Source organism: Macrotis lagotis, chromosome 2, assembly GCF_037893015.1.
Source record: "Macrotis lagotis isolate mMagLag1 chromosome 2, bilby.v1.9.chrom.fasta, whole genome shotgun sequence".
NCBI classification, from domain to species: Eukaryota; Metazoa; Chordata; class Mammalia; order Peramelemorphia; family Peramelidae; genus Macrotis; species Macrotis lagotis.
Window position 1 is genome coordinate 110803606 of NC_133659.1, and position 17118 is coordinate 110820723.

The window sequence follows — 17118 nt, forward strand, 5'->3', positions numbered from 1 at the left end:
AGCCAGCCAGTGGGATCATTAGCAAAGGAGCCAGCTGGTAGCATCCTCAGTCTGGATGGGGCCAGTTCAAGGTCAGAAACCACTGAGACAGAGCCATTGTTCCTCTTGACTGGACTCACTAAGCCCCAAAGAACAGACCTATGGGCTCCTTCCCCAGCTCTAAAAATAACCTTTAAAAAGAAAGTTGAACACCAAGTATTTAAAACTGTGGGGATTTTTAAAAACAGTATATGGAGGGTTTTGAGGAAAGAAGGTATTGGGGTGAAAAGGGAAGACTGGGACTGGGTCCAAGGGAAGTGTAGGAAAGTGAACAAGAGAACTCAACCCTAATTCTGGGGAATCATAAACTTGATATGATTACTCTCTAGATACCCAAAGGGTGCTGATGTGGATTGAGTGCCAGATCTGGAGTCAAGGACTCATCTTCCTGAGTTCAGACACTTACTGGCTGAATGACCTTGGACAAGTCACTTAGCCCTGTTTGTCTCAGTTTCATCATCTGCAAAATGAGCTAAGGGAGGAAATAGCAACTCATTCCAGTCTCTTTGCCAAGAAAATCCCAAATGGGATCACAAAGAATTGAACAGGACTGAAAAATGACTGAACAACAGACCCCTTGAACTTGTGACTGCTTTTCCTTGGTGGTGATGTGGCAAAGTTATAACTGTGAGAATCAGGGTGCAACTTTCCTCAGGCCAGTTGAATTTCATATCTCAGTGTGAGTTGTTCAGATTGACATTCCACTTTAAAAAAGTTAAGAAGGATAAGAGGTATATGGAAATATTCTATCAAGGGACTTTGGAAGAGGTTATAATAATGAGGGGTTTTCAGTGAGTGTGTGTGCATGGTAATTGTGTGTGTGTGTATATGTGTGTGTGTGTGTGTGTGAGAGAGAGAGAGAGAGAGAGAGAGAGAGAGAGAGAAACAGAGACAGAGAGAAACAGAGAGACAGAGAGAGAGACAGAGAGACAGAGAGACAAAGACAGAGAAACAGAGAGAATGGAGAATTATATTTAAAAATTAACATCCTGACTTCCCCCATCTCTCTGTCTCTGCCTTTTTGCTCTGGCTGATTTGTTCTGGTTATTCTCCATACCTAGAAAGGAATCTCTCCCTACTCTACCATCATCTCTATCTCTTGAAATGGCTTTCTTCCATCAGTTTTCTATAATGCTGCCTCCTCCTCACTGAAGCTTTCCCTAATTCTTCTCACTGAAATCATTGTTCTCCCTTCTAATTTACCATATAATATTCTGTCTCATAGCTATTGTGAACATATCTTATCATACCCCTCCAAGTAGGCTGTAAATTCCTTAAAGGCAGGAACTATCACTTTTTTTCCTCTTTGAATCCCTAGTATCTAGATCAGTTTCTCACTGGACTTATGATTTTACCAATGTAGGATACTCTCAGTGAGGAAATCTTACCAATGTCAATAATAGGCTTACAGGTTTACAGTTAAAAAGGACCTTAGAAGCCATCTGTCCATTTTACAGAGAAAATTGAGCTAAGAGGGTTCAAGAACATACTCTGTAACTTTGAATATGTCATACTGAGAGATTAAATGAATGGCACAGCCAGAGTTTGTGTGTCAAGGAGTTACCTTGAACCCTGATTTTCCTGACACTGAATTTTACTGTCTCCTATACCACAGCCCCTCTCACTTAATTCTAGTGGGTAGTGGATAAATATTTCTTAAACTGATGTGTTCTTGAAAAGAAGCATCTCTGTGAATATTCTAGTTTAGAAGTCAAGATTCCTAGACCTGCTGCTTACTTGAAGTCCCATTTGGACCTATCCTGTCATTACATATTTCTTATTAGTGCCATAAACATAGCCATGGGCTTAGAAGTAAAAATCCATGAGTCAAAACCTCACTTCAGATACTTACTGTGTAACCCTGAGCAAGGAATTCAATTTCTCTAAACCTCAACTGTCCTATCTGAAAAGTGGAACTCAATTCATGGAGTTCTTGTGAGCATTAAATGAGTTAACATAGATAAAACATTTTGCAAACTTCTAAGTGCTATACCTAGCATCAGCTACTATTATGATATATGTGTTGTAGCATTTAACAGGCTTGGATATTAATAAGTCCTTTCTTATGTTAATATATCATTATTAAATAAGATACAGTCCCTATCCTGAAAGGGAAGAGGACTAAACCTCCTTTTTGGGTAGAAACTGGGGTGGGAGAAAAGGCAAGGAAGGATGCTTAAGATTTTATATATAGAAATAATTCTGATTTCCACCTGGAACAGCATGTACCCATCTTTTCTTATTCCACAGATCTATTTAGAGATGGAAAGCAATAATTCACTATGTCCCCCATTGCCTGCCTTCTCATCCACAATGTGCCTCCCTTTCCCTACCCAAGAAGACCTGGGTTATCATTGGCCAAGAGATAAAGCAGGAATGGTGAATAAGAGTGAAGAGCTCCAAGGTCTGCAGAATGATGGCAGCAAGGTAGCCACAGGTTCCTCCCTCTCTTTGTATGTATGTGAGAGAGATGGAGAAAAAAAGAAAGCGGGGAAAAAAAACACACCTTCAGAAAGAGGAGGCAGTGGACGCTATTATGGAAGTGGGAGTGGGAACAATTCTGGCTGAGACTGAAAAGAATCTCCGAGGAGAGTATATCTGTGTTTCTCTCACACACATACATACACATACACACACGCACGCATACAGAGCCAGAAATAAATTGCTGCACAGGGTGAGAGTGACGGAGGAGGTAACCCGTGCCAGAACCTAAGAAGAGTGAATGAGCTGCAGTATGAATGAATGAACGGAGGCAGCCACTGAATCAGGAAGCAGGCATGGCCAGCCCTACAACAGAAGACTAGGATGTCAATGGAAAGGGGGTTGCTCCCTGTGGGAAGCAGCTGCCGTCACAAAAGCAGTCTCAAAATACCAGCCAGTGCTAAGTGGGTCCAGGAGATGGAGGGGGGGATTGTTGGCTCATTGCAGAATCAGCTTCCCCAGGTGGGCTGCTGGGGAGAGGAAGCGGGTTTGTGCATAGCTTTTCTAAGGTCATTCTATCCCTCTAGGCAAGATGTCCCTTAATGTAGCCTAATGAGATGGAGTTCCTATTATCTTCTGTCTAGTAATCACAGTAGAGCTCTTGCTCAGAGCAAGAACATTTCAGAGGAACCTAAGTAAACCCAAACTAGCCCTGGCTTTAGGGCTTTATCCAGTGAAGGGTCCCATACTCTAACTGCACCCAGGGAAAATTCACTTGAGGGGAGAGCTACAATCACAAAGAGAACAGTCTGACCCTGGTACAGTTACTGAAAGAAGGAAATAGGCAGATGGTCCCCTAGAGTGCCTTGTTCTTGTCTCTGTGGGGACTTGGTGGTGGTAGGCGGACCCCCATGGAAGAAGGGCCACAGAAACAGTACTGGAAGTAACTAAAGTGTGCAGTTGGTCACCAAAGAGAGGACAAAATCACCTCCCTCACATGAAAGTTCCCAGGGTGGTGGTGGGGGGACATCTTGTTGCTCCCATACTAGTTAAAGCTCCAAAGGGCTATATGCCAAGATAGGAAGGGGCTGAAAGCAATAGAAGAATTCATTTCAAATCAACCAACTTTTAACAAGCCCTTGATCCAGGCAAACACTGAACTTGAAGCTCAGGATAAAAAAAGAAATCATTCTGGCTTCGAAGGTTCTTATATTCTACTGGGGGCAAGTCACATAAGGGGATAGTAAATACAAAGTAATTTGATGGAGAAGAGAGAAATAACAATGGAAAGGTAGGGAAGGTTTTAAGCTGAGCCTTGCCATAGAAATTCTGTTATCTGCAAGAAGGGTTTGGGGTTAGTGCCCTCTCTCTTAGATTATCTCCCACTTATCCTGTTTTATATCTTCTTTGTCCATAACCACTTATAAGTTGTCTTCCCCATTAGACTATGAGTTCCTTGAGATCAGGAGCTATCTTTTACCTATATCTCTTGTGTTAAACACAAGGTCCAGCACTTAGTATGTTGACTTGACTCAATGAAGAAAAGGTCAAGGTGTCATGAACTACTCAAGGAAGTACTAGTATGTGCCAACAATTAGGGAAATCCTCAAGTAGCAAGAGCAGGTTGAGAGACAAGATACAATCCAAAGACCAGGCCAATCGGTCATCAGAGTGATTGAGCTGAATATGGTGTGGTATAGGGGCTACCAATATACAAGGGGTGAGGCAAGACTTCAGGTCAATAGTTGGTTAATGGTTGGTCAGGATTCAGAATCAAGGCAATGGACCAAAGATTAGGTAGCTTAATGACTACATGTATAAGAAACAACAAACACTTTTAATTCAAATTGCTTCCTAGAAAAGATAGGTCATTTTATTCTAGCTGACACCAGTGTCCTCTGAGATCCCTAAAGGACTCCTCTTTGCATCATCTTCTTATTTCAGAGGACCCTTTCAAGGTCAACAGAAACCTGTCACATGAAGGCAAGGAGTATGTTTTAGCTTAATCTTTTTATCTCTCTTGATATTAAGCACACAGTGGGCATTTAATATATACTCAAATTGAAATGATTTGCTTTGGAAAAGAGAATGTTGAGCTTTAAATGTATGATAGTCCTTAGTGCAGCTAGGCAACAAAAAATATTCATCTCTACCTCCAGTGAAGAAGACACTGTAAATATTTGCAAAATTATCTTGAATTAGGCTTATCACTGTAGAAGTCAAGACTGATGTTGGACTATATAGGAGAGACCTGGGAAGAGAATGTTTTAATCATGAAAGAGATTGCTATTAATATTTTGTTCTTCAGCATTTTAACGAATGAAAATAGACCTAAATGAGAATATTTCTGAAATACAGTATTTACTTGAAAAAGTAAATAGTAGCCAGTTTTAAATATATACATATATGTACATATGTGTGTGTTTATGTGTGTGCATGCATGTGTGTAATTGGCTACAGTTTTCCTGTAGTCCAAAGACTCCAGAACTCTTGAGGGTCCATGGCTTTTGTGTTCATGGGCTAGAAGAGTCACTCAAGTTGATGAAATGAATAGAAAAGAACTTTGCCCCCTTTATGAAAAGTCCCATTTGGTGCCCCGTCACCCTTGCCTTGTGGTGTCTTTGACTTTCTTCAAGATTCAGCTCTGATTCTACTTTCTTTGCGAGAATTCAAATCATCTCTACCTTATGCCTTAGGTCATGGAATCCTATGAAGAACAGAGCACAGTTAAAGTCTTTGTTTTCTTTATATGTAAGTAGTTTGCATATTTCCATGATGTGATATGCACCAGTCTTGTGGCAAAGGATGCATTTTATTAAAGATCACCTGAAGGATAACCTTTATCCCATGGCCCTCTTGAGCTAGTCACATCTAGCTCATGAAGAGTTTAAAATTCTAATAGCAGATACCCTTGTAAGATTGAGCATTCCCTTTTGGATCGAGGGATTTGTTTGAACAGTAAGGGAACTTCCATAAAAACCTATTTGGATATGTTATTGAGTTAATGCCTCTCATCCCAGAAATACCAATGGAGTAACCCATATAAAACCTCAGCTCTTCAAAGACCATATTAAATAGACATCTGAATTTTATACCATTGTGGCAATTCCTCTGATCTACAAAATATAAAATCTTCCTGGGGGGGTAAATTTCCTAGACAAAAACATTAATAGGTTATCAGATTTGCTTGTTGTCATATGACATAGAGAAGAATTGAAAGGATGGGACAGAGGAACAACACTTTGTACAACAGACAATGAGAAAACTCTCATGTCCTTTACAATTGGACATCTGACAGCAAACAAACACAAATCGTTTAAATGCATGTTCCTTATGTAGTTTAACTAACTAGCAGGGTCGGGTCAGTTGTCAAATATGCTGAAACCAATGATTGGGTGGTTAAAAAAAAGACTATTAAAACCAAAAAGGAATAGATGTAAATATAGGAAATGGAGAACAGAGGCATAAAGTCAGGACTCAGTACCTAGGAAGGGAATTGAATGATCTATTAAGACCTACCTAGGCAGTAAGAAGGTGAATTTAGGGCACTTTCTCAAAGAGTGCCAGAAGAGGAGGTGGTGACAGGTAGATGTGGGAGAAAAAGGACAACAAAAGTAAATTGCTCTGATACTTAGTTTTGCCAACTGCTCTAAGATATTGATGAAGATCTCTTTTTCTCTCAAGAGGCATTGAATTTGAAGTCTCCTCCTTTTTTCCCCCTTCTTAGCCTTAAATCACACTTTCTAGGTCCCAGCTCCCTATTTCCCATAGGGTGGAAAAGAGCTGTGATAGGACCTGTTTTTTTCTTGTCTTCGCTTTCTCTGCCCAGGAAAGAAGAAGGGGATGGAGACTTTCTCCAGTTCCTGGTTCTCAGCTCTCAGCCTCCCTGATTAGAAAGTTAACAATCTGGCTAGTCCCGCTAGAAGTTTGAAGGATCCTTGTTTCCTTTCACCTTGATTTCTTAAATCTTTCTAGTTGTCATGTACCAAATGCATTATAGGGAAATTGTTATAGCAAATTTTTTTTTGTTTTTTTTTTAAGTTTTTTTAATCCCTCTAAAGACTTAGCAAGGTTGAAAAATACTTGATAAATACTTGAATTGAGATGATTTGCTCTGGTGAAGAGCATGTTGAGTATTGGCATGATAATCTTTAGAGCAGTTAGGAAGAGAGAAATGCTCATCTATTCTCCAGTTCCAGTAAAGAAGATACTCCAAAAATATTTGTAGAATTTTCCTGAATTGGGCTTATCTCTATATAAGTAGGGACTGATGTTAGCCTTCTTAGGAGAAGTTTATTGAAGACAACGTTTAGAGATGCTAGAAATATTCTATTCCTCAGCATTTCAAAGGATGAGAATATTCTTATATAGCAAAAATAGTTTTTGAGTACAGCACTTACCAGAAAAAAAGAAGATAGGAATATATGACTTCTACGTTTCTCTTGAAGCCCAAAGGTTTCAGGATTCATTAGGGCCCTTGGCTCTAGATCAATGCCTTTTATTCTAATAAATATAACAAACTTTTACTGAGTTTCTGTAATGTGCATCCTTCTTTGCAGTTATTTCTCTCCATTTTGTAGTTCTGTGGGGATATGCCTTTCCTCTCATTAGACTATAAGCTTCTAAAACTCAGCCCTTGCAATGCTGTTGTTCAGTAGTGTCTGACTCTTTGTGACTCCTTTTGGGATTTTCTTGGCTGAGAGACTGGAGTGATTGCCATTTCCTTCTCCAGTTCATTTTACAGATGAGGAAACTGAGGCAATAGGATTAAGTAATTTGCCCAGGGTCATATAACTAGAAAGGGCTTGGAGTCAAATTTGAATTCAGCAAGATGAGTCTTGCTGATTCCATGACCTGCACTCTATCCATTTACCACCTAGCTGCCCCCTACTATATGTTTGATGATTTAAATGTGCTGGGAAGGATACAAAGATAAATGAAACAACCTCTTTGTCCTCAATGAGCTAATGATCTATTAAGGGAGCTAAAACATGCTCACAAATAGCTACAAAAGAGCAAACAATCAACAAGCAAGCCATGCAAATATAGAGAATCCACCCCAGGTGTTCACATCATCTATTTGTGCCCAACCTAAAGTGGAGCGTTCTGGGCTCATGTTGGTCTGCTCAGTCACAGTGGTGCACTCTGTAATTTGACTCTATGATGACAGCATTTTGATCCTCTTCAAAAAAGAACAATAACCCAATCAACTGTGTGGTAGGGACTATGCTAAACCAGAAGGCTTTACAGACAAAAATGAAATAGACCCTGATCTCAAGTAGCTTAGTGTCTAATTGGGAAAGACAATGTGTTTATAACTAAGAGGATAGAAAATAATTTTTTTTGGTGAACTTTTTTGGGGAAATCAAGAAAGTCTTCCTGGAGATTCTTGAAGGTATCACTTGAATGGAATTTTGATGAAAATGAGAGGGTTCTAAAAAAGGTGGAAAGGAGGTGAAAGTATATATCAATAACACCCTGGAGTGTAAGCACGTTTGACTGGATCATAAAGTATAGTAGGGAAAATAATATAAAATAAGATGAAAAGGTATTTGGGGACTAGATTGTAAAAGGATTTTGTATTTTGTATTTGAGGAATTTTGTGTAGATCAGCATCATCCAGGGTCTGATTTTTCCACATTTCTACTTGCCAATAGATCGAGATGCTACTGGAGGAAAGAATGAGGCTGGTGATTTTGCACTGTCCTCCCTCACTTAAATCCAATCACTTATTATGGTATCACCTCCTTGATGTTATGGTCTTTTTCAAGAAACAAAGGCACATAATACTGATAACAACACAAATAGAAACATCTCTGCTGCATGCTTATTGATTGAGAAAACCACAAACTAACATTACCTATGTTGGGCTATATTTTTATTTATTTTGTTAACATGTCCCAGTTACATCTTAATCTGGATCTAGGAGTTTGAGTGCTAGATAGCATATTGGAGTCAAGAAGACCTAGTTTCAAATCCCTCTTCAGATACAAGTGACACCAAGCAAGTCATTTAATCTAATTTTTCATCCATAAAATGAAGGGACTGGACTAGATATTCTCTAAGATCTCTAAGATCCCTTCCAGCTGAATTTCCTCTGGTATTGGCTCCAGGTATATCCCCAGAATGACAGCCAGGTGGCACAGTAGAGTACCTGTCCATGAAGTCAGGAAGACTCATCTTCCTGGGTTCAAATCTTACCTCAGATGTTTACTAGCTATGTGATCCTGGGCAAGTCATTTAACCTTGTTTGCCTCAGTTTCCTCATTTATAAAATGAATTGGAGGAGGAAACAACAAATCACTCTAGTATATTTACCAAGAGAACTCCAAATGAGGTCACATAGAGTTAGACACCACGGAAAATGCCTAAACAACAACATCCATAGCATGGAAAGCAATACACCTGAGTCTTCCCTTTAGTTCTCTCCTGGGTGCCCTCCTGGCTCTCTGAAATTTCTCCATCATGCATGTCACAGAAACCTCTGGAAGTTTACATCTTTCATAGATTTCTGACACAGGAATTACACTCTACCCTGTGATGACTTTTTCTGATTAGTTCTTTTCCAGACCTTCCATTTTAAGGATAAGACTGGCCAGTCATATCTTCATTCCTCTCTACATTACTCCCATGGGTATTCCTTTCTCTCCTTTCTTTTTTTATATGTAAGGCTATAATCTCAAGGGCAAAGACCCTTTCTGTCTACATTCATACGTCCAAAGTTCAGCCCAGTAAATGGCAAATAGTAATCACTTAATCAATACTTATTGACTCCCCTAGATATATCTTGCCTCAGCAGAGGGAGGTTCAAGGAATCTAAGAGGGTGGTTTTTCTTTTTGTATCTGAAAAGGCTTCTATTGGAGAAGTAGGAAAGAGCAGAGCTGAGAAAAGGAGGAATAGGAAAAGCTTTCCTGTTTTCCTAAGTTTCATCTAAGCTCCTTGAAGAGGACAAGCAAGGGCTCTATCCCCTAGGCCATCAGCCAGCACTTCTTTCACCAGCACCCAATAACTAAGTATATGAGACAACTGGAGAGAGGAAAACTGCTGTCCACTCTGGTGCAGGTCAATCTCTTTAAGAGAAGAGTCCTGACTACCTCATCTGAGCCTTGGACAGTGTTCTTCCATACAAATCCAGTATTCCCCTCCCCCAAGGGAATATTCAAGATACATTTTTTAGGAATGTTTCTTTTCTCTAAATAGCCCAGCTCTTTTGGAACAGATGATTTCCCCTCCATAGATTCAATAGGCTTATTCATAGAGAAGTCCAATCCTTTCATTTTAGACAGTGAAACTGAGGCACAAAGGCACACCAAAAATGGCAGAGCCTAGATTTGAACCCCGATTCTGTGACTCCCAATCTGATAAATTTCCTTATATAAGAACAAATCTCATCTGACCACCCCAATGTCTAGAGCTATGTGGTCTCTTTTGGAAGGAAGCTTCCATCCTTCAATGGCAATTCTGTCTCCACTCTTGCCTCTTAGCAACTTGCTATTCCCTCTTAATGAACAAAAATCATTCTTAGAGACTTTCAAAAGAGACAATTTGAATTAAACTTTACTTGGATTTGAGAAATCTGGGTCTGATCTGAGTTTTCTTACAGAAATTTCTTCTGTTAACCAAAATCTGCTTTACTTGAAGCCATTCTTGGACACTCCCAGTCCACAGTGGGTCTCATCTTCTCTTGAATTCTGTATTCCTTTTTGTCTAGATTGTTCATTTGGTACTTAGAATATATTCAGGTAGCCATAGGAGCTGTTCATATGTCCAGGCCATATCTCCCACAAATAGATAAGATTCTAAAGGATTATACATCTTTGAAACTTTTACAGAGCCTATACCCCAGTACCTCAAGCTATGGAAAATTAGGAAATATTCTTTGATTAATAGAAAGTTGTAATGAGAATTATTCCTATACATAAATTAAGTGTATACATTGAGTGCCTTATAAGATTGACTAAATGTATTTCCCAAATGGAGACCCTGTGGTTGAGGCAGAGTAATTTACTACAAACACACAGCTTGTTAAGGGATTCTTAATCTAAGAGTTCATGAATTTATATTTTTTAAACATCTTGATAATTGTTTCTATGTAATTGGTTGCTTTTATAATTTTGTATTACAACTATTGTATGCATTTAAAAATACTATACTGAAAAGAGGTCTACAGACCTTATCTGTTTGCAGAAGGGTTCCATCACATACACACACACACACACACACACACACACACACACACACACACACAAACAATAATAAGAACTCTTATGTATGGTGGGGTTAACTAAATCTTCTATCTCTAAACTCAATGCATTTTCCTACTTTAACATAATTAGTTCCTTTTCCAGGAGACCTGTCTTCAGGATCTTTGATCCCTAAGGGTCTGGCCCGTTCCTAGCTTATATTGCACTCCTGTGTGTTCCACTGATGCTAAAGATGGTGGCTCCAATCATCCATGTCCTGGGATTGTAAATGCAAACTCCTAAACCCAAGACAGGCTATAGCTGTTCTCAAGCTCTGAGGCCAAATCAAAGGTGTTATAAAAATAGAGTAAAGTTCGAGAAGTGCATTGGAAACAAAAAAAATAAAATTCATGTTAAAATTTCAGCATTCTTTGAAATTGTCTATTGGGGCTAAGGAGAAGTGGGAGAAACTTACCACCAGCATCAGAGAGAAAAGGTGGCCCATAGCATTAGACAGGAATGGAACCCAGTGCAATAATTCTCAGGGCTGATGGGTTATACATTCCTTTGGGAACATGCTCCAGCTCAAAACTTTCCATGCAGGCAGGCCAGATTGGGTCATTATGGGAGGTTTCTCAGAAACATAGAGGCCTAGGGGATTTCACATATGGGTCCCTTAAATCTTAAAACTGCTCTGAAAAAGCAAGTAAATGATTAGGGATTTGAGAGGATGGAGTATATGATTGGAAAGCTTTTTTTAATTATTATTCTTTTTTGATTCAACTAAGTATACTTCTGGGTTTTAATCTAATTTAAAGGAATAGAACAACAACAAATGAAGTTTTATTGCCAGCACAATGATAATACCTTTTGGAAAGCAGGTGGTTACTCTGTAGGGGTTCCTTGAGGGGTGATATACATGAGAACAGCAAACCCCCAAAGCCATTGCCTGCTTCCCGGTTGCCATCTTATAAACTAGAAGGCTGTATTCTTCCAGAGGCCTCCTCTGTCCAAAGAAACAAAACTCAGCAGAGAAATTGATCTTGGCAGTATTGGAGAAGGAGTCACATCACAAATCAATATGTTTTTAAATAAATGCAGACATGGGTGGGGGAGAGGAATTGATATATCGTTCTCTGTACATAAGCCCTGACTCCTCCCCACAAAAAATAAAACAATAAAATAAAATAAATGCAGACCTAGAAGATATCAAAGAATATCAGAGCTGAAAGGGCTCTTAGAGGTCATTGAGTCAAGTCCCTTTATTTGTAGAAGATGAAACAAAGGCCAAAAAAGGTTACGTGAGCTATGCAAAAATCACACAGAAATGGACAGAGGAGGAAAGCAAACTTGTGGCAAATTTTAGACCATGAAATCATGGAGTCAGACCTTAGAGGTTGTCTATCCCAACTCCCTCATTTTACAGATGAATAAATTGAGACTCACAGAGATTGACTTCTTCAATTCACACAGGTAGTGATCTAGGTGGGATTCTTTCTACCATACCATAGCACCTTTCTCTATCTCATTAATAATGTATAAATAAAGACTCTGTCTATCTTTTCCCAATATTATCTTTTCCATACAACTAAGGCTTGACTTTACATCAAATATCATGACAAAATTATAACATGTAGTCATAAAGTCAGTTGGAAAACAAAAAAAACCCTTGAATTTTAGGAAAAAATGCTGAATGCTGGTTTTACCTTTGATGTATGACATCTAACCTACAAGGCAATGAAAGCTTTTTACTTCATCCTCCCTACATAGTATCTTTCTCTTCTTTATAGTCACACTATTCCCCAAAACAAACATCCCATCCTTATTTTTAAATTTTTATTTATTTAATTTTTAACTTATAGAATAAAACAAGCATTTTTATAACATCATATAATGGGGTAAAAGGATAATTGCACATGAAAGTGCAAATCTATTATATACAACTTGCTATTCTTTTAAAATATATATTAAAATCATCATGCAAATTCCTTTTTTTTTCTTTTTTCTTTCCTCCCACAACCCACCCTAAGGATGGCTTACATTAGACACAAATGTGCATATATATGCAAAATCATTCTATATATACTTCTGTTTATCAGTTCTTTCTCTGAATTCAAGTAACATCTTCTTTCATAGATCCTTTATAATTAATTTGAGTATTAATAATAGTCAAAACGTCTTAATTGCTCAATTATTCTTACAACAATACTGCTATTACTATATATTGTGTTCTCTAGGTTCTGTTCATTTCACTTTTCATTATTTCATGGAAATTTATCCATGTTTTTCTAAGATTATCAAGTTCATCATTTCTTATAGGACAGTAGTATTCCATCACAACCATATACCACAACTTGTTTAGACATTCCCCAGTTGGTGGGCATCCCCACAATTTCTTGTTCTTTGCCCCCACAAAAAGAGCTGCTATAAATATTTTGACACATATAACTTCTTTTCCTTTTCCCCAACATCTTGGAAATACACCTAGTAGGGGCGGCTCGGCTAGGTGGCGTAGTGCATAAAGCACTGGCCCTGGAGTCAGGAGTACCTGGGTTCAAATCTGGTCTCAGACATTTAATAATTACCTAGCTGTGTGGCCTTGGGCAAACCACTTAACCCCATTTGCCTTACTAAAACCTAAACTAAACAAAACAAAACAAAACAAAAAAGAGAAATACACCTAGTAATAGTATTTCTTGGTCAAAGGACATAAATCCTTGGAAACATTCAAACTGAATTAATAACTATTCCTGTAATTATGGAGTCCCTGAACAAATGGGTCAGATGACCCAAATATATCAATAAGATAATTATCAATCAAACATGATTGTTAAGTGACCTTTATGTATTTTTATGGATTCAAATTCTCAACAACCTCAACAACCTCAGGCTATCCCTTGAAGAAGTTAGAGGGTTTCATAGATTTCAGAGAAGCTAGCTATTTTAAGGGAAATTTTCATTAGAGATGTTTCTAGATTTCTGCACTGAGAAAGAGAGTGGGATAATTACTGGTAATAGCAGCAATGGTTCCTCACCTATCCTTCCTTCCCTTCTCAATGCCCATTGTCTAAGTAGAGTAGGTGGCAACTGGGAGATCAGCCAGAAGAATAGAGGAAGGCAATGGCAGCACCTCCTGATCCCTGATCTATAGCCAGGATTTATTTCAATTAATTATTTATTGAGCAAGGGCCATGGACACAGTACTTTGCCAAGTATGATGGAGGATATAAAAGTATATGACACATGAAATAATTAGAAAATAGTACAAGACAGCATGATCTAGGTGAAACAATAGAAGACTGAATTCAGGAAAGTCTAAGTTTAAGGTCTGCCAAATTTTGTGAGTTTGGGCAAGTTGCCTCAGTTTCCTTATCTGTCAAATATAGATAATAATAGATTTTCCTACCTATCCCTCTGGCTTATTATGAAACTTTAATAGGAAACGGCATTCACAAGAGCTTTGAATAATATAAAGTACTATGCAAATTCAAGTAATTATAAAGTCTTAAATTGACTATAATTAAGTATCTTAAACTGCACTAGCATTAGTATCCAGAAGAGGAAGGTGATGATACCTCTTTATTCTGCCTTGATAAGACAACACCTGGAGCATTGTACCCAGTTATGGGAACCATATTTTTAAGGAGAACAATGATAACGTGAAAAGCATTGCAAAAGGGTGACCAAGATGGCAAAGAAATTAGACAAACAAGGATTGTTCTGAAGAAACTAGGAAAAGGTTGGTCTGAAGAAGAGATTTAGGGTAAGAGAAGAACAGAGAGCTGGAATGAACTCCAGAGAGAGATCAATAAATTCCTTTCTTTTACAAGTGAGGAAAGTGAATCCCAAAGAGCTTAAGTGATTTGCCCAAAATCATATATCTATCAGAGTCAGAATTCAAACTCTGGATTCAGGGTCCATTTCTTCTCTACTCTTGGTTCCATTTATCTCCATATCCAGACCCAATCCCAAGATCTGTGATTATAAATCTTTGAATCTCTTGCTGACCTAACCTGATGGTGCTGACCATCATACTTATTTCTAGATAACTCATCATTTGGTCTCTCTGCTTTAGCTCCAGGGCTTCTGGATATTGCTAGAGAAAGGAAATCAAACAGATTTCACCTGCTACAGATTTATGATATGTAAATTCAACTTAGCCTTCATAGGTACCCTTTACTTTTATTCATTCCCTCGCAAAGAGTTCCAACCATTTTTTCTCTCCGTCTCAGTCCCCAAATGTTCTCACTCCCTTCTGTCATCTTATAATTACTCTTCCACCCTCTCATATTAACAATTTTTGTTTGAAAGAGTAGCCTGTGTAAGTAGAGGCTGGATGATCACTTGATGGTGAAGTTGAGGAGGTCTACCTTCACGTGGATATTGGACCAAATGTTCTTTCTTATTCTGTGACATAATAGCATGAGTTTTTGTAGTAGTAAATAATTGCAACTAAAACATATTAATGGCTAAAAATGTGGTGAATGAATGTGTTGGAATATTACTGTGAAGTACAAAATGTTGAAAACAAAAACTAGAAAACAATACTCACAATGATTACAACAATGTAAATGGAAAGAACAAAATCAAAACTTCTTTAGAGAAGTGGAAGACTACCCTTGTGGAACACAGAAATAGAATACATATAATATAATATATGTAAAATGTCACACCTGGTTGATTTGTTTGTGGAATTTTTTCTCTTTCTTTTTTTTTGTTACAAGAAATAGATTTCTAGGAGGGGAGAGAATGTGGTAAAAAAAATCAATGTTAAACAAAACCAAGATGTTGAGATACCTCCTTTGAAAAAGATAATAATTACTTTATTGTTGTTTAATAATGACCTCATTTGGTTTGGGGGGGTTAGTTTTTTTGGGGGGGTGGGTAAAGATAATCAGGGTTGAGTGACTTACCCAGAGTTACACAGCTAGTAAGTGTCTGAGACCAGGTTTAAATTCAATTCCTCCTGTCTCCTGGGATGATGCTCTATTTACCATGCCAACTAGCTGCCCCTTCATCCCTACTTTGAGGTTTTCTTGGCAAAGATATTAGAGTAGTTTGCCATTTCCTTCTCCAGCTCATTTGATAGATGAGGCAAACAGGGTTAAATGATTTGTCGAGGCTCACACAACTAGTAAATGTCTGAGACCATAATTTAACTAAGGAATCTGAGTATTTCTGACTCCAGATCTGATTCTCCATCCACTGTACCACTATATACCCAATAATTGCTTTAGGAAGTGATATAGGGGCATGCATAAAATAAGCTAAAAAGGGTTCATGGGGAGAGTGGTAGGATTTGAACAGAGCTTTGACTGTAGGAGAGAATTTGGGTAAATAGGGGTCAACAGGGCATGAGTTACATTTTTTTTAAAAAGATAGAAATGAGTATGATGCATATGATAAAAAGGAGTAGAAACCAGTCTAAATAAAGTTAAAACCAGGGCAACTACCTGGGTAATTTGGGAATGAGAAACTTCTTGCTTGTTTCATTTCTGTCTGATCCAGAGAGTGCCCCTGATAATAATAACAACTCTTTTTGTCTTGCTTTCCAATTTATAAAGTACTTACCTCACCACAACCCAGGAGGTACAAGTATTTTTGTCTCAATTTTGTTTATGAAAAAATGAACCCCAAAGAGGGTAAATGATTTGCCCTCAGGCACACAGCTCATAAGTTCTGAGTCAGAATGCAAGGCCAGGTCCTAATGTTTATTCCCCAACAAAGCACTGCATCTCTTTTTTCTTGACTGTTGACTAATGTAGATATCCTCATGGGCAAGAGGAGAATATTATTTGGCCATTTGGGAAAACAACCAAATGAACTCTGTTCTTCCCATTGTTCTCATTCTCCCACCCTTACCATCCTTTCCAGAATCCCAAGATTCAACACTGGAGGAAATGGGCCGAAAAGAAGAGGAGGAGTGCAGTTCTTGGAAGAAGCAGACAACCAATATACGGAAAACTTTCATCTTCATGGAAGCACTGGGATCGTAAGTTGAAGGAACATGAAATCATGAGATTGAGCCAATCTATTTGTGGGGGGGGGTACACTCTGGAACTGGCTTGGACTATCGAGCCTGGATTAAGTTGACAAAGAAAACTCTTATGGAGAAACATCATCTTTGAAAGGAGTTGGAGAGTTGGTGTATGGAGGAGGGATGTATTTGATCTACTGAAGCAGTCCTTTCTATGATCCACTTCCCTAAATACCTGTCCTTCCTCTATAACCCTCTATCCTTGCCCTCTTCTCTACATAGACAAAAAGAGCTGTCTGTCAGCAAATAAAAGTTGGTACAAATACAAACTTCAAAGTGGGTTAAACCAAGTCTGATGGTGAGTGAATGACGGTGTTTTGAATTCATTTTTCAAGTGATTTAAACTCCATATTCTAAGAATGATTCTCTCCAGTGTATATACGATCTTAATCTGTTCCTACCATTGCATTAGGTCATGGGTTCAGGAATCGGGATTA

The 17118-nt window shown here is 38.3% G+C and overlaps 1 protein-coding gene across 1 annotated transcript in view; it reads left to right on the plus strand.

The window, feature by feature from the left end:
• CAMK1G (calcium/calmodulin dependent protein kinase IG) overlaps window positions 1-17118 on the plus strand; it is a 47138-nt gene that overhangs the window by 1384 nt on the left and 28636 nt on the right. Inside the window, exon 2 of the mRNA XM_074222566.1 lies at window positions 16519-16636. Within this exon, the coding sequence (XP_074078667.1) occupies window positions 16545-16636 (92 nt within the window). The 5' untranslated portion in view covers window positions 16519-16544. The remainder of the gene's footprint in view (window positions 1-16518; window positions 16637-17118) is intronic.